This window comes from Nuphar pumila, chromosome 8, assembly GCF_984573655.1.
Source record: "Nuphar pumila chromosome 8, dmNupPumi1.hap1.1, whole genome shotgun sequence".
NCBI lineage: Eukaryota > Viridiplantae > Streptophyta > Magnoliopsida > Nymphaeales > Nymphaeaceae > Nuphar > Nuphar pumila.
In genome coordinates, this window is record NC_143256.1 from 20,030,130 (window position 1) to 20,051,426 (window position 21,297).

The 21,297-nt window shown below is 37.8% G+C and overlaps 1 protein-coding gene across 2 annotated transcripts in view; it reads left to right on the forward strand.

Moving 5' to 3' along the window:
• The window catches only part of LOC149829732 (uncharacterized), a 141,595-nt gene that overhangs the window by 49,007 nt on the left and 71,291 nt on the right, over positions 1–21,297 (forward strand). For both annotated transcript variants that reach the window (XM_090016072.1, XM_090016073.1), the window contains exon 8: positions 467–575. In XM_090016072.1, the coding sequence (XP_089872198.1) occupies positions 467–575 (109 nt within the window). The remainder of the gene's footprint in view (positions 1–466; positions 576–21,297) is intronic.

Sequence of the window (21,297 nt, forward strand, 5' to 3'; positions counted from 1 at the left end):
AGTTGACAACTCCAGCCTCAGCACCCATTTTCTTCTCCACTCTCATCACCCCTCTCATCTCTTCTCCAAGGCCGGCTCCTAAACAGAGCCTTAATGGTTCACATACCTTTGCATTCCTTCTCAAGAGAAGAAAGAACCAAGCTTTGCTGATACTGTGTTAGAAAACTAATCATTCTTTACTGCAACATGTCATTTTTGGGAGTCATTCATCTTCTGATTATAGGGGATAAATCTTCTGTCTCTTCCAATTTACCAACTGCTTTTATCTAGCAAATGGAATCCCATGTCTTCACTAGGAAATGGCATTCCTTGTACTGATGGTCTGTTTCATCTTTTGTTGGTGCTTCAGCTTTCACTCCTTGAATAAGGAACAACTGAAATTCTTTCTTTTAAAAATTTCCTTACCTCTTGTTGCTTACAACATAGACATATGTCATATTCTTGTTTTCTGTGTTTCTTGGTACAGGAATATCTTGAAAAGCTTGACACTAGCTTATGGTCAAATGATTTTGAAAAGTGGCTTTTTCCATGCTGATCCACATCCTGGAAATATTTTCATTTGCAAAAACTCAGAGGCAAGTAAATCACAGATTCTGTTCCATGTCAAACCTTTTGTTTCTTTGCAATGAGTCCGTGCTCTCTGAATTCTAACCTGCTTTGGCATATTTAATTCTCTTATCTTCTGCTCATTCTATAGTTCTAATGTTTGCACTTCTATTTTCATTTCAGGAATTATATAAAACTGTTCTTTGTGGATTATATTGGTGACGTTGTTATTCTAATGAGTGATGATACGCCTGACAATGAGTACTTTTTGGTTCATAAATGTTAGATTGATATTGATGGCAGAATCATATTCTTGGTTATGTCGCAAGAACCTTTATAATTTCAATATATATGTTAAAATATGCCCTTATTGTAATTTTATATATATATATATATGTGTATATATATATGTATATATATATATGTTAATGTAATAGGCAATGCCCACAAGGGGCATTTTTGTCTTTTTACACATGTAATAGTTTCTGTCCATTAGGGACAAATTTGTCTTTTTGTTATTTATTTATTTTTTAATTTTTTGACCTTTTGTTTTTGTGTAAGGGCTCTATGGTCAAAAGACCATATAGTCAGGAGCCCAACTACTCTATTGGGCGCTCCCCAAGGCCCATGAGATGTGTATATATAGGGGCTTCTTGCCCCTATTTTGTTCAATGTTTTTCTAAGTATTTTAGTGAATAAACATTATATTTTTATGTTGTTATGCTCTCTTGAGATTGCCTCTTGTGGCCTTTGTATGCACTTTATGCTATTGTAGCTTCTTTTACTTTGGCTTTTGTATCCCTTAGTGGACATGTGCTTGTGCACATTGCCTTGTATTCTTGTGAGCCCTTAGTGGCTTCTTTTTATTCTTTTGCTTGTTTCATTACATGGTATCGGAATCACTCGGGTTCTTAAACCTTGGACCGTGTTGCTCATGGTGATCGAGGGAACATGTGCTCGCGGTGATTGTGTTTGGTGTGCTCGTGACCCTCTTCTTCCATTTCTCTATTTTCTCTCTCTTTTCTTCTACCCCTTAATCATGGAGAAAGATGCCAAGATTGAGCTCTTTCAAACTCAACAACTACGCCTTCATCCCAAAACAATTGGGGTCGGCGATATGAACCAAAAAAGAAAATCATTCTGGGTCTTCCACATGAATCCTTCTCCTCCAATCATTTCTATCCAATGCCATGTCCTCGGTGAGGTTCAAAGCATTCATATCCTTTCCTATCAACTCCATCCATGTCTTCCTAGGCCTACCCCGACCTCTTTTAACTAATATATTTTCCCATTTCTCCATTCTTCTAACCGGAGCATCAATAGGCCTTCGCCGAATATGTCCAAACCACCGTAAACGATTCTCTCTCATCTTATTTTCAATGGGTGCAACACCTACCTTCTTACGTATCTCCTCGTTCCGAATCTTATCTTTTATTGTATTTCCACACATCCATCTCAACATACGCATCTCAGCTCTTTCAAACTCAATGAAAATAATTACATGATGTGATCCACCGGAATGGAGAATCACCTCAAGGGAAATAAGCTTTGAAGATATGTGAGTGCCACTACTTTCGAGCCTCAGCTAAAGCTCACAAAGATTGAAGGAGAGCAAAAAAAGACTCTTGAAGGCGAAGACCGAACCAAAGCCATATATGAGTATCAAATGAAGGTAAGAGGATTGAGAAAGTAACCATATATGGTTTATGACTAATGTTAAAATCAAGATATGTGCCAACATTGCTAAGTTTAGAAAGGCAAATGAGACTTGGTCTTTTTTTAAAAGGTATGTTTACCCAAAAAGATCTTGCAAGACAATATTTCTTGGGGACATGAGTGTCGGACTATTTTAGTGCCTTATCCCCTTTGTGGGATAAGTTAACATTCCTTGAACCTAGATAGAAAGGGACCACCATAGAACTTAGGTCGGGAACAAATGGACAAAAAATCACTTTTTCCAATTTTTGCATGGACTTCGACTGGAGTTTGAACAAGTTAGATCCTCCCGAATGTCTCTAAATGAGGCTCTTGCCGAAATATGCCAAGATGAAACTCGTTTTCGAATGACCAAAGGAGAAGATGAAGTGTTGGTGGTGGCTAGACCCATCAACAATGTAAAGACATACATGCCTCTACATTATGGGAGACAAAACAACAATGGAGGGTCAAGAAAGATAATTTGCCACTACTGTAATGAATTGGGACATATCAAGCCGGTGTGCCCAAAGCTCAAAAACAAAGTGGCTTTTGTTGGATAATCTGTTAAATTATATGTAACATCCTAGGCTAACTAGGAATTGTTTCTTTCTTTTTAGTTTAGTTAGAATAGGATTTTTCTTTTTTCTTTTTGTACCTTTTTAGCCTTTTTGACTAGTCAATATTTGATTTAGTCAAAAAGTAAGAGTCTTTGGACTCCCAATGGCTCTATTTAGAGCCGTTGGGAGCCCAACGACTCTCTCTTCTACCCTCTCTCAATGTAATATAAATATGGGGCTTTGCCCCCTTATAATGTATGCTTTTCTCAAGATTGTTTCCCATTCAATAATATATTTTTTTCTTTTATTGTTGTATACTTTTTTTGGGTATTTTGTATGATCCTTTGTGGTTCTTGTGAATGATCTTTCTCAACGCTTTGGTTGGAGCTATTTGAAGTTTCGATTGGTGATGATCCAAGAACTCATCTTCTTACATGGTATCATAGCTTGGTGATCAAGCTAAGCTTATTTTTGGTGCATTGGGAAACATGCCATTCAAAGTTTGAAGAAGTGAAGTTCTTTTCAAGTGTATGTGAAATCGTGATCGTGCAAAAAGCTTGGAGGAACACTCGTACTCATTATCGGTGGTGGAGTACTCATTGTCCTCTCTTTCATCTCTTCTCTTCTTCTTCTTTATTATTTTTCTGTCTTCATTTTTCTTTATTTTCCTTCTTGAGCCTTGTAAAATGGATGACAATGATAATGTCACCGTTAAACCCATTAAGTTCAATGACTCTAACTATGTTACATGGGCTTCAATTATGAAACACCTTATATAGGGAAAGGGTTTGTGGGGATTAATTGATGGAACCAATTTGGAACCTAAGCTAATCCTTACAAAGGTAGAAGGTGAAAAAGAAATACCTCTTATGGAGGTTGAGAAAAACGAAGCCATTACCACTTGTAAAAAAAGTGGAAGGAATGGAGAATGAGACATGCCAAGATTATGTCTTGGCTCATAAGTAGTGTCGATATAAAAAAATGTTCAAGTTTTGCAAAATTTGAACATGCAAACGATGCTTAGAACTATCTTAAGAGAATGTATTCTCTTAAAGACATTGCACATATGTGTAACTTATAAGACAAAGTTCGAAATATGGTTCAACGGGACAAGAGCATTAGAGAGTACTATAATAGCTTGTCCGAATTATGGGAAGAGTTGACTTTCCTTGAACTAAAGTGGCATTGTCCACAAGACATAGAACTTCGTCAAAACCAAATAAATGCGGAGCATTTCTTCCAATTTATTTGTAGGTTAAGATCAGAATATGAATCAACTAAATCCGTTATTCTTTGTTGAGGAAAGGTTCCTTCAATAGAAGACACAATAGAAGAATTAAGCATGGAAGAGAATAAACTTAAGAGAATCTCCAAGTGTGATGATGACTCAATTATAGCCGTATCTAGACTGGGAAACCATGTTCGTACATACAAAACCCCAAACTATGGGAGAACAAATGATGAGAAACAAGAAAATGAATTTGAAAAAAGGAAAGTCATTTGTTACTATTGTTGAAAACCAGGATATGTGAAAACTTATTGTCCAAAATTGAAGGAGGCACTTCAACCACTTCTCAAAGGAGCATATTCATCCACTGGAGCCGCAGTCTCTTCTATCGGCATCTCTGATCCCAATAAATCTCTTTGGCTTCTTGACTCAGGTGCCTTCTTTTACATGACACCAAACATTAATATGTTATCTGAGTGTCAAAATTCAAATGAGTCAAATGTTTTTATCGTTGATGGAACATCTCTTGAAATCAAAGGAATAAGAATTTTTGAAAATATTTCTCAAAACTCAAAAAGATTTTGTATTCTACAAATTAGATATATTCTTAAACTTAACCTAAATTTTTTATCAGTCTCTCAATTATCTGACCATAGGTGTAATGTTTCCTTCTTCTCTTGTGGTTGTCGAGTGCAGGATCACCAGTCAGGGAGGCTGATTAGGAAAGATCATAGAGAAGGAGATTTATATTACATGGATTTTCTGAAAATACCCAAGAATTCATTATGTTGTAATGTTCAAAAAATGGATTTGGATCTATGGCACAAGAGACTTGGCCATCCTAGCGTATCCAAGATCCAGTTTTTTCTAAAGATGATTTTTTTTTTGTAATTTTGAAACCTTTACATGCGAAAAATGTATTCTTGGAAAAATGAAGAGACTACCTTTTCAAGAAATAACCTTTGTCTCTTCTCGACCACTTGAGTTAGTATATTCGGATGTGTGGGGACCCGCACTTGTTATATCAGAAGGTGATTTTTTATATTATGTAATTTCCATAGATGACTTTACAAGACATACTTGGATCTATTTTCTTAAGCATAAATCCAAAGTTTTTTCACATTTTCAAATATTTCATAATCTAGTCAAAAATCAATTTAAGAATGATATTTCAATCTTTCGTACCGATTCAGGAGGAGAGTTTTTATCAAAAGAATTTAAAGACTATTTGAATCTATACGGTATTATACATCAAAGATCATCTTCTTATACTCCTCAACAAAATAATTTAGCAGAAAGAAAGCATAGGCATATTATAAAAACAACAAGAACTTTATTAATTACACATAAAGTACCAAAGACTTTTTGGGCTAAAACCACTCTAACTGCAATTTATCTTATCAACAAAATGCCATCCTCTTCATTAAAAATATATCTCTTGTTGAAAAACTTTTCAAGCAAATTCCAGATTATTCTAGGTTAAGGGTTTTTGGGTGCAAATGTTTTATTTTTTCTTACAAAAATGATAAACTCTCTCCTCGTGCTATTCTTTGTATTTTTTTAGGATATGCAGATCACCAAAAAGGCTATAGATGTTTTGACCTTAAAACTAAAAAGTAATATATATCAAGGAATCTATCTTTCTTAGAAAAGGAAAGTTTTTTTTTAGAGTAAGAACTCTAAGGAAATAGCTGAGTATTCTTTTTTGTTAGACTTAGTTCCAAAGATTGATGAAGGTGATACTGATGGAAGTCAAGAAGATCAAAATGACATGATAGTGCAAAATCATTTAGTGATCATCAAGATTGTATTCAATATTCTAAGCGGAGTAATTTAGAAAAACCATGTGCTCTAAAAAAATATACTAAAGAACATGAACAAATATCAACTAAAAAGTCATCTACAGTGTCAAAAGTTCTCAAAAAAATTGTCCTATGAGTCTTTTTCATCGAAGTATCAAGCCTACATTGCCTTAATACACTCTTACGTAGAGCCTTCTAACTATGTTGCAGAAAAGGAATAATCTAAATGGGTCGAAGCAATGACAACGAAATTAAAAGCCTTAGAAAAAGTTAATACCTGGACTATTCAAGATATTCCATCAGGCAAAAACCCTATAGACTGTCGATTGGTGTATAAAGTTAAAACCAAGAGTGATGGCACTCTTGAGAGGTTTAAAGTCCGATTAGTTGCCAAAGGTTATTCTCAAGAGTGTGGAATAGACTATGAAGAGATTTTTGCCCAGTCGCTAGAATGACCACAGTTAGGATCTTAATAGCTCTTGTCTCTGTAAAGAAATGACATATATATCAAATGGATGTCAAGAATGCATTTCTCAATGGAAGCCTAGCCGATGAAGTGTATATGAAATCACCACCTAGCATCAATATTCCCAAAGGAAAAGCCCTTTGTTTAAATAAGGCTTTGTATAGGCTTAAGCAAGCCCCAAAAACTTCGTATGATAAATTTAGTCAAGTTATGCTTGATTTTGATTTTCAATCTTGTCTTAGTGACAACTTTATTTGTTAAGAATTCTGATGTAGGTATTATTATTCTTCTCTATGTAGGCGACATGATCATCACTGAAAGTGATAAACAGGGAGTTGACAACATTAAAAAATTTCTCAAAACACATTTTAAAATGAGTGATTTGGGTTTTTTAAAATTCTTTCTTAGCATAGAAGTTACTTATTCTTCTAGCGGCTATTTGTTAACTGAATCTAAATCTACTCTAGATATTGTTGACATGTCTGGTATCTCAGATGAACAACAGGTCGACACTCCCGAATATGTAAATATCAAAATGAAGATTGATGATGGAGAGCCGCTTGAAAATCCAATACCTTACAGATAACTTGTCGGGGCACTGTCTTATCTCTCTATTACATGACCTAACATTGCGCATGCCGTTCACACAGCAAGCCAATTTCAACATGCTCCTATCACTGTTCATATGAGAGCTGATTTACGTATTATTAGATATATTAAAACTTCCATTTTTTGAGGACTTTTCTTGTCTACTTCTTCTTCCTTAGATTTAACTGCTTATATTGATGCAGATTGGGGAGGCGATCCCAATGATCGACACTCATCTACTGGTTTTTGTGTATTTTTAGGTGAATCATTGATTTCTTGGAGGTGCAAGAAGCAACAAAAAGTTTCTCTCTCGTCAACTGAAGCCGAGTACAGAGCTATGACTACAACAACTATAGAAGTAGTCTGCCTAAGGCGCTTACTTCATGACATGGGTGTTGAGAGTACATGAGCATCATGACTATGCTGCGATAACAAAAGTTCTATTTACATTGTCAGCAACCGGACATTCCACGAACGAACCAAGCATATTGAAATGGATTGTCATTACGTACGAAAGGAATTTCTACACAACACCATTGATCTTCTATGTTTCTTCATAATATTAATTGGGAGATTTCTTTATCAAACCTCTAGCTGCTCCTCGATTTTACTTTCTATTGGACAAACTTTTGGTTATTCAACCGTAAGTTTTAGGGGGAGTGTTAAATAATATATAACATCCTATGCTAACTAGGAATTGCTTCTTTCTTTTTAGTTTAGTTAGAATATGATTTTTCTTTTTTATTGTTGTACCTTTTTAGCCTTTTTGACTAGTCAATATTTGACTTAGTAAAAAAGTAAAAGAGTCGTTGGACTCCCACCAACTCTCTCTTCTACCCTCTCTCAATGTAATATAAATATGGGGTTTTACCCACTTACATGTATGCTTTTCTTAAGGGTGATTCCCATTCAATAATATATTTTTTTCTTTTTATTGTTGTATACCCTTTTTTGGGTATTTTGTATGAACCTTTGTGGTTCTTGTGAATGATCTTTCCCAACACTTTGGTTGGAGCTATTTGAAGTTTCGATTGGTGATGATCTAAGAACTCATCTTCTTACATAATCCACATTAAAAAAGGGGTGAAAAGGCGAACGAAAATGGAGATCTTAAAGATACCATTAGTCAATTAACAGAGGCACTCGAACAATTTCTTAAGACATCATCTTCAACCTTCGGTGCCGTAATTGCTTCATCCCCTCCTCTAGATATGTGCTTTTTGATTCTTGACTCGGGGGCTTCTTTCCACATGATTGATGAAAATATTCTTTTCGTCATATGCACTAACTCAAATTTGTCATGCGTTTCAAACGCTGATGGGACATCTTTAAAAATCAAAAGTATTAGAACTTTATATTCTAAAAAATCTAAAAAAATTTTTGTTCCAAAAATTAGAGTTGTTCCCAAACTAAATTTTAATTTTTTTTTTCCGTTTCTCAAATTTCTGACCATGGATACAAAATCTCCTTCTCATCTAAGGGTTGCTCTGTGCAGGATTTCTACTTCATGGATTTCTTATCTCTTTTAAATCTTTTTGTAATTATGTCCAAGATAATGTTATTGTATCTTGGCATAAACGACTTGGACATCCAAGTTTATCAAAGATGTATCTTTTCCTTTTTGTGAAAAAAGTTTGGAATGAAAAAAATATTGTTTACAAAGATTGCATTCTTAGAAAAATGAAATAAATTCTTTTTCCAAATAGAACCTTTGTTTCTAAGAGACCATTTGAGTTAGTGTATTTGAATGTATGGGGTCCATCTCTAGTCATGTCTAAATGTGGATACTCATATTTTATTAAGTTTATTAATGATTTTACTTCCTTAACCTCAATTGGATGTTTTCTCATTTTTTAAAGAATTTCACATGATTGTTAAAAATCAATTTCAAAGCAATATTTCTATACTTAGGTCTAATTCGGGTGGAGAATATATGTCAAAAGATTTCCAAAATTATTTGAAACAAAATGGTATTTGTCATCAAAGATCATGCCCTTGAACTACCGAAAAAAATGGGTTAGCAGAAAGAAAACAAAGACATTATAAAAACTGCTAGAACCTTTCTTATTTTTAAAAATATTCTTAAAATTTTTTGAGCCGAAGCCATTTTGACTTCAACATATTTGATAAATAAAATGCCTTCCTCATCCTTGTAAAATATTTCTCCATTTAAAAAATATTTAACATAATACTTGATTTCAAGCGATTATAGATTTTTGGTTGCAAATGTTTTGTTCTTACCCAAAAAATGATAAATTATCTCAAAAAGCCATATAATGTGTTTTTGTTGGCTATGGAGAAAATAAAAAATGTTATAGGTGTTTTGATTTTAAAAATAATAAATTATATGTTTCTAAGGATGTGACTTTCTTTGAAAATGAGAATGGTTTTGATAAAAAGAATGATAAAGAGAAAGTAGATGATTCTTTCTTGTTTGACCTTTTGCCAAAGGAAGAATATGGTTCATATGAACCGAATGATTGTGAAATAAATCATGATGTAATTTTATTTGTTATAATTCTTTAGATAATGAAGTTCACAATGAACATGATGTTAATGATAATTTGGAATCATCTCTTAGTGATCATAACTTAGTTGAGAGTCCTTCTAATGATATACAAGTCTATACCTGACGTGAGTAGAGATACCAACCATGTGTTCTTGAAAAATATTCACAAGGTCTACCCATAGAAAAGTAATCCTTCAAAAGATCCAACCGAGTTTCCATTCTTTCAATTAGATTTATATCCTATTAATCATTCTCTCCAAACTATAGAGCTTGTTTAATAGCACTACATTCCTATCATGAGCCATCGCATTATAATGAACCCAAAAACTACCCTCATTGGATTGAAGCCATGAATATAAAACTAGAAGCCCTTCGTAAAGCCAATACTTAAGAAGTGGTTATCATACTTTTAGAAAAGAAACCCATAGGATGTAGATGGTGTTAAATTATATACTTAAATATATATATTTAAGTATATAATTCTGTTGTATAACCAAAATACCCAATAGGGGTATTTTGGTAATATCACTATGTATTTTAATTTTAAATATTTTTTTTCTTCTTTTTTCCTTTTTTATTTTTTCCTTTTATTTATTAGTTTTGGACCACATAAAGGGGCCCCACCTTCCACTCGTTGGAGCCCCAAACAGTCATAAATATGACCGTTTGGGGCTCCCAACGGCTAGAAGGGAGCCCCTCTATGTGATCCCTTGGGTCCTCCCTTCTCTATAAATTGAGGGCTCCTCCCTCGTTCATGCATGGCTTTTAGCCTCTCCTTTTCTCTCTTTCAATAAAGTTATTTTTGCCTTTGAAGGCTTTTCACCCCTTGGTGGGTTATTTGCACTTGTATTGTGCTTGTGTTCTCTTTTGCACATTGTGTACTTGTGTTGTTGGCTTCCTTGCTTCTTCTCTTATCTCATGTTGGTGCTTCCGTGTCTTTCATTACATGATATCAAAGCAAGGTTGGTGATCTTGCATTATTGTTGAAGCCTTTGGAAAGCGTGCGTCTTAACTTATTTGAAGAACAAAATCCTCTTTGGTATCTATGGAGTCCGAATCAAAGGTAGAGCTCTCTTTTAAGCTCAATGGATCCAATTATCTCATGTGGGCTTCCGCTATGGAGAATCACTTAAGAGGTAAGAAACTTTGGGGTTTTGTTATGGGAACTTCTCCCGAACCTTCTCTTAAACTCACTAAAATGGAAGAGGATGTTGAAAAAGCTTTGGGTGGCGATGAGCGCATCAAGGCAATCAATGATCACCAATCCAAATTAGAGGATTGGGAAAGTAACCATGCCAAATTTTTGGCATGGTTCATGAACAATGTTGATCTAAAGAATTGTGCCAATATTGCGAAATTTAAAAGAGCCAATGAGGCATGGTTCTTTCTTAAGGGTATGTATACCGAAAAGGACCTTGCTAGGCAATTCTTTTGTCAAGAAAAAAATAGATCTACCAAACAAGGGGACATGAGTGTCCGAGATTATTTTAGTGCTATTACTGTCCTTTGGGATGAGCTTGCCCTCCTTGAACCTAAATGGGTGGCTCCGGAAGATATTGAATTAAGAAGGAAACAAGTTGAAAAATAATATTTTTTTCAATTCCTCCATGGCCTTAGACCGAAGTTTGAGCAAGTTCGGGCATCTCTTCTTCATCGTAGCAAAGCTCTACCTATTGAAGATGCTCTTGCCGAAATATGCCAAGCCAAAACTCGTCTTGACATTTTCCTAAAGAATGATGATGTATTGGCCATTACTAGGCTTAGAAATAATGTTAAAACCTATAGACCTTCTCATTTTGGAAAGAACAATAGAAGAGGTATCATATGTCACTTTTGTAATGAACCGGGGCACATTAAGCCTGTTTGTCCCAAGCTTAAAGCTAAGGTTGCCGCCGTTGAAGAAAATGCTTCAAAAAGAGAAGAAGATGGAGGTGATATTAAAGTAGCTCTCAATCAAATCTTCGAAGTTCTCCAACACCTCAAAAATTCATCTTCCTCTGCCTCGGGTGCCGCAGTTGTCTGCTCTTCATCACCCCCAGTTATGTGGATTCTTGACTCTGGCGCATCCTTTCATATGACATCTCATAAAAATATTTTATCAAATGGGTTTACCGACCCCATACCTTCATATGTTTAAACGGCTGATGGGACATCTTTAAAAATTGATTGTATTGGGACACTTGATTTTAATCAAAATTTTATTCCAAAATTAAGAGTTGTTCCAAAAATCAATCTAAATCTTCTCTTAGTTTTTCAAATTACCGATCACGGTTGCCAAGTCTCTTTCTCACCCAAAGGTTGCATCGTGCAGGATCTCCAGTCAGAGAAGCTGATTGGGCACGACCATAGAAGGGGTGATCTTTACTACATGGATTTTTTGTCTCTTCCAACCAAGTCATTTTGTAATTTTGTAAATGCCAAAAGTATCGATATTTGGCATAAGAGACTTGGCCACCCTAATTTTCTAAGATGTCTATCTTTCCTTTTTTGAGCAATTCTTGTAAAAACAATCACATGTCTTGTAAAGATTGTATCTTAAGAAAATCTAAAGCTATTCCCTTTCCTCAAAGAAATTTTGTCTCCACTAGCCATTTGAATTAATTCATTCTGATGTATGGGTCCCTCTATGGTTGTATCCAAAGGAGGTTTTTTATATTATGTTCTGTTTATTGATGATTTTTCTAGATTCACATGGATCTATTTTTTAAGAAATCTGAAGTTTTCTCATTTTTTAGAGAATTTCATGCAATGATAAAAATCAATTCTTAGGTAACTTGTCCATCCTTAGATCCGAATCAGGAGGCGAATTTATGTCAAATGAATTTCAAAAATACTTAAAAGAAAATGGGATTTGTCATCAACGTTCTTATCCAAACACACCGCAACAAAACGATCTTGCGGAAAGAAAACATAGGCACATAATTGAAACGACTAGAACCTTGTTGGTTTCAAAAAACATCCCAAAATCTTTTTGGGCTGAGGCGGTTCTAACTTCCGTGTATTTAATTAATCGAACTCCCTCATCTTCTCTAAAGAATCTTTCTCCATTTGAAAAGATTTACAACATGACTCCTGATTACCAAAGGCTAAGGATTTTTGGGTGTAAATGTTTTGTGTTAACTCGCAAAAATGATAAACTTTCTCCAGGGGCGATTGAATGTATATTTTTAGGGTATGGTGAAAAACAAAAAGGTTATAGGTGCTTTGATGTAACAAATAATAAATTGTATATCTCAAAGGATGTTACCTTCTTAGAAGATGAAAATGGATTTTCACACAAATCAAATGAAAAGGTTGATCACTCTTTCCTGTTTGATTTATTACCGCGTGATAATAGTTCTGAAGAAACTTTTAATGAACAACAGAAAATACATATAGATGATTTGGGTTCTGAACAACAAGATAATGTAGATCAACCTATATCTAGGCAAATTCAAGTTTATTCCAGAAGAGAAGAGGCAAATCCTCCTTGTGCTCTTGAGCGATACTCTCAAAATTATACAATGGAAGAATCATCTCAAAGAAGGTCAAGTCGTGTAATTAGAGCACCAAATAGATTTGTATCCTATAAATCTTTTTCACAAAATTTTAGGGCATGCTTATTAGCTTTGCATTCCTTTCATGAACCGACTCATTATCATAAAGCTAAAGAATATGATCATTGGGTTAAGGCTATGGAACTTGAACTAGATGCTCTTAAAAGGGCGCAAACATGGGAAATTGTTGATTTTCATAACGGGAAGAAACCCATCGGGTGTAGATGGGTTTTTAAAGTTAAAACCAAAAGTGATGGGTCTTTGGAAAGATATAAGACTCGATTGGTTGCAAAAGGATTTGCTTAAGAATATGGGGTAGATTATGATGAAACATTTGTCCCTGTTGCTAGAATGACTAGTGTTCGAGCTCTTATTGCTGTTGCTTCTATTAAGAAATGGAATATTTTTCAACTTGATGTGAAAAATGCATTCTTAAATGGTGACCTTAACGAAGAGGTTTATATGGAACCTCCTCCAGGTATGAATCTAAATGGAAAAGTCTTAAAATTAAAAAAGGCATTATATGGTCTATAACAAGCTCCTAAAGCTTGGTATGACAAATTTAGCAATGTCTTGATTAGTTTGGGTTTTATATCTTGTTATACTGACACTGCTCTCTTTGTCAAGAAAACAGGTGATCTTATAATCATTCTTTTTCTGTATGTTGATGGCATGATCATATGTAACCCCCCCCCCCAAAAAAAATAAAAAATAAAAAAATAAAAAATAAAAAAAATTGGACCCAGGTCGGGTCTGGACCCGACCCGGGTCCCAGCCCATTGGCAGGGGATTACGAGGGATTTCAAGGGGCGACACATAGGGGGCGCCCGTCCCCTGTGTTTCTTTTATAAAGGGCAAATGGGGGGAAAGGGAGAGGCATTCAAAACCCCTCCCCTCGACTCCCGCTTTCTCCCCTCTCTCTCGGCTCCGACCCTCCCCAGCGCCTCCCTCCTCTCTGGCGAGCTCCCATTCCGGTGACCCTCACCCGTCAGCTCTCTCTCCCTCTCTGCCATCTCTCATCTCCCCTCTCCCTTTGTGTCTCTCGCTCAGCTCCCCCTCTCCGGTGAGCTCCCATCTCGGCAACCACCGCTCGACGACCTCCCACCTCCCCGACGACCTCCCTCCTCTCCAGCAGCCTCAGGTGAGTCCCCTCCCTCTCGCTGCCTCCTTTCCCGTAAAGGGCCCCTGCTGTTTTTCCAAAGCATCGACATGGGCCATTGGCCCTTGCCTCGATGACTGTCGAGGTCGACAGGGGCCATTGGCCCCTGCCCCCTCCTCTTTTAAGTCCAGCACGGGCCGATGGCCCCTGCCCTTTTTCTCAATGACCGACAGGGGCCATTGGCCCCTACCTCCTCTTCTGAAAGCCGCAGGGGGCCTTTGGCCCTTGCGCTCCCTCTCTTCCTTTTCCTATGTCCGACAGGGGGCCATCAACCCCTGCCCCTCTCGGTTTTCGGTAGGGACCGACACCCCTGCCCCTCTTTTTATTCCGACAAGGGCAAACCCCTGCCCCTCCTCTTTTAAGAGCTAGTAGGAGCCATCAGCTCTTGCCCTGCTCCGTTTCAAGTCAGCAGGGTCTGTTGGCCCTGCCTTGTATTTCGGAGAAACCGAGTCTTCTCCCTGTTCTTACTTATTCGTTTAAGTGCATGCTAACAACGTACTTTTGCAGTCTGCGCAACGGAGCCCGTTCGCGCCCCGCGAACCGAACCAACGATCACCTACGCTCGAAGATGACTTCTTCTTCGCAGTACCCCAAGGTTGGGGAAGTTGCACAAGGACTTAAATAATTGAATCAAGCTTAAATAATTAACGATCAAAATGACTTAATTATATATTTATATACATATACATATATAAGTATGCTTTTAATTCAAGGACGCGGTTTCGCGATCCTTGTCCTTTACTTTCACATTTCCTATTTCTGTTTGCCGCCGCGCTTTGCGCCCAGGCTTTTGCTTTCGTATTTACTACTTACTGTCTTTTGCTCAAGGACGCAGTTTCACGATCCTTGTCCTTTGCTTTCGCATTTCTTGTTTCTGTTTGCCCCCGCGCTTTGCGCCCAGGCTTTTGCTTCGTATTTACTGCCTTCTGTCTTTTGCTAAAGGATGCGGTTTCACGATCCTTGTCCCTTGCTTTTGCACTTCCTATTTCTGTCATCTTACTTTGCCGTCGTGCTTCGCGCCCAAGCTCTTGCTTTTCACATTATTGTCTTTTGTTTTTGCCTTGCCATCACACATGCTTTTCCCTGTTTCATTCTTCACGTAGAATTCCATGGTTTTGACATCAAAGAATGTGCTTCGGCCTCCACTACTCTCGCTCTCGCAACCGTGGTGGATTTGAGGCTTAAACAACGCAACCTCGAAGTTAATTGGGTCCTTTGCGAGGTTCCCAGTTTTTCGATTGCGTAGTTCTGCCTGTAAAGTTTGAGCCCCCTCCTTTTTTTTATGATGCACTATTGCATCTAAGCCTCCCTGACTCAGCGTATTTGGGAGGAGTACCCTTTCTACTATTTTCGTATACCCGATATGTTTCGTGAAAATCCTTGATCTGGGGCAAGATCAAGCTGTGTGGCGATGGGTTCTTTTGTGAAGCCCATTTACTGAGACTAGTGTCAAGACTTGCGTAGCATCCATACACTGTGTTATCGGATGCGAGATTCGAGAAAATCGCATGCCATATGTAGGCAAGTTGTTGATCGTTTCAAAAGATTTAGAATGGTAAAATAACTTTCTAAAACATTATATCTTTGCGAAACACACTGCTGAGGCTTCTATTGAGGACCTATATCCCTTTCCTCGTAGTGTACTTTAGAACATGGAAGGCATGTTAGTACTACGGCGATTGGATGAGATTGTCTTATGACCTCGATTAGTGCTTTGTGCACGTTGTTGAAAACACATAAAAATGGGATCGCCTTCACAGGCAAGATGCTCGTTTGGTCTAATGGATCAGAGCATGAAGAATGAGGCGACGACTAAGAAACCCTGTCGTGCTCGATTCAACCTGGCTTCGCCAAGAGAAAGGATGAATGATACTAACTCCGATAGATAGGCCATTAATGGCTATTTACGGGCAAAAGACTCGGCTTCCCCAGTCATCAGAGGTTAGGGGATAGGGGCTACCAAAAGATAACCCTATGGATGCATCCTTATCAGGTCTTGGACGCTTACTCTCTCGACCATCGGTCGTCCCCTTAGGAATATGATTAAGTCAGACAACCGAGGTATCTTAAAATACATAGTATAATGAACTCTCGGCTTGGTCTCGACTGTTTCTGTAACGACCCCAACTCATGCCTTTTTAAAAATGCGATTTTTTTTTCAATCAATGCGGAAACCTTCCCAGAGATCCGGGGTCCTCACATTTACATTTTCCATTGGATAGCCCAACACCACAAATGAACTCACAATCCTTTATTTATGAACCAGAGTAAATTGCTGCTACAGTGCTTTATACAACTGAGAAAGTAAAAAGAACTGAAAGTAACAATGAAGCCAAAACCAAAGAAAGAGCCACTCTGCCACTGTTGAAACTGTCCAACCCAAGTGTGACCCTCGTCCATCCCTAGTGACCAGTCCAACCTCACTGCTCATCATTTCTTGTGAAAAACCAACAAAGTAGAGGGGTCAGAACCGAAATTCTGAGCATGTCTACTTCTAAGGAAACCAAGTGAAACAAAGAACATGGATACGATTTAATATATTGATTTGAGTGAGTGCAAATATAACAAATGTGCAGAATCTGACAATTTACACATGTGACAGATTGCATATACTCACCAATAAATAACAGTAAGGCAGTAGCACACAGCAAGAACCAAGTAACCACACCTTTCAACATGCTTTTAGGAAATGAACTACATACCATTACCATATCATGAACTAGAGAACATTCTAATTCATGCATGATTTAGTGCAGAACAGGAAAATGCATGATACCTTTTTCAATGCATGAATTCCTTTATTATTTTACCTTTAAATTCTTTTTTCATTTTCATATGCATGCCTTATTTAATGCATACATCTTTAAGTTTCTCTTTTTAATTTTCATCGCCCGCGGATACACCAAATGGGTAGAATCCCCGAGGTCAAATAGGTTCACAAGATAGCTTAGCACACAATTTGTATTTTATTACTGAATTCCAACTTAGCCCTCGACCGAGTCACCCTCGGAACATTAGACCTCCACATCTAATGTCGGGGACACAAGGAACACTCCACGCTCACAAGTGCCACTTCCTTGGTATCAAACAAACTCACAACTGTGACCAACACACCACTCTCGGGTAAAGTGGCAGACTCTCCCTAAAACCGTGGTCAGGAGAAAGAACCTCAATATCGGGTTCAGGGGACCAAATTTACGCACACGGAGTTTTTGTATCCTCACGGTCTCCCCAGGACCGGAACTCTAAGATCTCCATTCTCCAGATGAAAGATCCCAAAACATATGTTACACTGTTCTTTATTATGTTTTTATTTAAATTCAATTCTTTAAGTTTGCAACACCATATGCAAAAGTAAAGTGAAAAAGCTCGCATCCACCTCTGCGAGAATTCTTACGGGACTCCAGCCCGTAAAGACCACAGGAACAGTGTAGTAGTGTGCCATACCAACTTATGTGGTGCAAGTGATGCAGTCAAATTATATGTGAAAAGAAAACAAACCCACGGCTCTCCAGGCCGATGATGGTCCATTTAGGCCATCAGTGCATCACATAATAAAACCAAGTAGTGTTTATCCAAACACTATGCCAATAATGCCAAGAACATGTGCACTCATGCAATCATAACCCAACCATATGCATGTCATTTATCAATTATATACATTTTTACTATATGTGTGTTACCTACATCACATACGGGTATTAACCAATCCATGCCTTCTTTGAGTGTGTGAGTGTACATGAACCACTTCACATAATAAGTCAAGCATTCATGCCTAAGAAGAATTATCAATAACCGAATCATGCTCACATTCATGAGTACCATAAACATAACAATAACGGTTACATAACCTTCTTCTAAATAACATTCCAGCATGTTCTTGACACATATATAGGTGTGTATAGGTTCCAAGATTTCCCTTTATTCATATCGGAACTTAGATCATACATAGTATTTATTAAACCTGGAACACATTTTCATCAAAACTGATTCATATCAATCAATTGAAATCATAAACTTCCATGGCAAGCCAATACACCAGCCTTTTAAATCACTCATAGAATTCTTAAGGATATAACGTTCAGCTAGAGACAACAAGACAAGTCACACTATGTATTAAATTCAGTTTTATGTATCCATCCTTTTTGAACAGGGTCTGATGACCCCTTATTTTACATGATTGAAAAATTTCAAATATGACTCAATAATCCACACTGCATATTATAAATATGTGTTTAAGCCACTCACAAGAACCAACTTGAGATACTTTAAAGCAATTCGTGTGTATAGGCATTATGCACCGAAATGACAGTGGGTGCCTATGCAAGCAGCAATAGTAAGACAGTTAGTAAAAATTTTCTGCTTCTTTCAGGACACGCACTCAGCACACGGATTCCACATGAAATTCAAGATCATACAATCAATCCCAGAATACCCTATCCTTTCCCTAAGGGAAGTAACAACTTGAACGAAAATCAGAAACCACGATTTCCACAGGAAAATACAATAATTTCCATGCAGTTACAGAACAAACCTTTGAAATCAAAATTTCAGAATGGCTGTATTCATCGGGGAACAACATACATTGCTAAACATCAAAGGTCCAATTATTCAGTAGGGATACAACAAGAAAACTTAAAAAAAAAACAACGATCACTCTGCCCTTCGTCTTAGAGGCTTTAACTCCTACCCTCAGCATGATAGCAAAGATTACAAAAAGAAAACTATCAGATTCAAACACTCTTTTCTTTTTCATCTTAAGCATATACCTCGATTCCCAATCAAGAAAACCCCAAATCGGGCTGATTTGGGAACTCGGCAGGTTAGGGTTATAAAAAAAAATCATTCGAGAGCCTCCAGATTCAGATTCTCCCTTTCTTTTTCTCATCCTATGCATATTCGTGGGTTCTGAGCCAGGGAACTCCCAAATCGGGTGCCAAGATCACTGGTCCTCCCCCCCTTTTTCACATTTTGAAACGAAAGACACATTCGCCGATGGGGGTTTTCTATGGACACTACCTCAAATCGCACACACGGAATCAAACCTCTGTTCGATCCCTCACCCATTTCCAGGAAGACTCGTACCTTATCCGGCGATTTTTTTGATGATCGGAGGCTGGAGACGCGAGTACAGAGTCGCGGCTGACACTCCTTGTGACAGGGCTGCTCGCCGTGGCCTTCAATGGCAACCGGTAGCCCACACTGTCTGACGATGGCGTTCTGCCCTCCGGCGTGCGCACACACACACAGAGAGAGAGAGAGAGAGAGAGAGAGAGAGAGAGAGAGAGAGAGAGAGAGAGAGAGAGAGAGAGTGCTGGGAAGGGTTTTTTCCCCCTTTTATGGCAAGCCGCTGCTCCCCCTCCTTCCGAAAAAAAAAATCGGAAGGGTTGGTTACGCCGGGCGTAACCCCCCCACATCCCCTTCTGTTTCGTTTTCTTGAACCGACCTGCAAGAATCGTGCCCTAGGCAGGCACGATTCTTGTTTCGGCTTACCTTTAACACACACATGCTGGTCCGGGTCCAAGACCCGCGACCTGGGACACCAAATCCAGTTTACAACTGGATCCGGGTCGCCAAGAACTAGCGGATCCACAGTTGGATCCTTGCGGGTCCCACTATGAGTCCGACCCAATACTTGAATTATTTTTTCTTTTCTTTTTATCTTATAAATAATATTAATTACTTATTAAATAAAAAATTATTATTATAAGCATAATTTTAACACCCATTTTATCGATTACTTACGGATCCGGATATCGGGTCCTCGGCCCAAATCAGTTTATCGATTACTTGCGGATCCGGATATCGGGTCCTAGGCCCAAATCAACTAAAATTCATTGATTCTATTTCTCGGGTATTACAGTTTCGACTCACGTGCCATGTATGTACCTGCATCACCAGTTAACAAGAAATAACTAAATTGAGCATGCTCACCTTTCAGTTTGTTACACACTCAGCTTCCTAGTTTTTAGCTCGCGTGGAGTTCAACTTATGTGTTAGCTTTCATGCTTGACTTAGTTGCTTAGCTTGCTTTTTCAGTTTATCTGCTTAGCTTGCTTGTGCAAATTGCTTGTTTAAGCTTTCTTGATCTGCATATTTGCTTGACCTACTTGCTTAAGTAGGATCACTTAGCTTATTTGCTTAGTTTGCTCGCTCCGCTTACAGTTCAGTTACTACTTGCTGCATTAATTATTTATGCCTTATTCAGTTCTTTCTGTTCTTGTGCTCACCTACTAGTTTTTCGCAAAATTAACCCATTTCATGGGTACAGGTGATGAATAGGTGCGCAACAGGCGATGACGCGACTGCAAGATGGCCTCAGGATCCGCTGTTTCTGCTCGTAGTTCTTCTGTTGGACATTTTGGGTTTTTGTTACGGTTTCCCTAGAGGAATCCAAATTTTGTACAAACTTGACATTTTCTTTTTATAGAAAAAATGGTTTCCTAAGTAAATTGCAGATCGTCCATGGTAAATCCTTGTTCTCTCGCTAATGTGCCCAAAGTTGTCAAACTTGTCATTTTTCTTTTAAAGAAATCGTTTTCGCTGATTTTAGAAATAAACTCTGTAAAGAAAATGAAAATTTTCAACTATTTCAAAGGTTTTATAAAGTTCAAAATTTTGGGGCATTACAACTTGGTATCAGAGCAGAAGGAAACAATGATTCTTGGTCATCAAGCATCCGCATCACGCTGTAAGTAAACTAATTTCCTATTTTTTTACTATACTATTAGACTAAAGCATACCTTACATGGGTGTTTGGGGTTTCTTGTTTAAATAATATGAACCCTTCGGATGGTGCAAAATTGAGACATAGAAGAGGCGTACGAAGAACGCATTGTCGCTCAGTTAGGGGCAGAAGCTCTGTCGTAGGAAGACATGAGCGTCCAACTACCTGGTCGGAATGTTGGACTAACAGGCCACCCCTCCCACTTTTGCGGATTCTTGTGGCTTTACGCTTTCGAATGTTTACCAAGCACTGCTAGCCACGACGTGGGCAAAAGTGCATTTTCGGGAAGGTGATCGCGTACCAAAACATTTTTTGCTTAACTGGCATGCATCTCTGGAATCCTCTGAAGCAAAATCTCCCTGACAAGCCCAGATGAAGTGCAATTTCTGTGGTGAAGAAGGGCACACGCTGAATAATTGTCAATTCAGGGAAGCGTATGACAGAAGGGTGTCTGCAACACAAGATCTGGAAGACACAACAT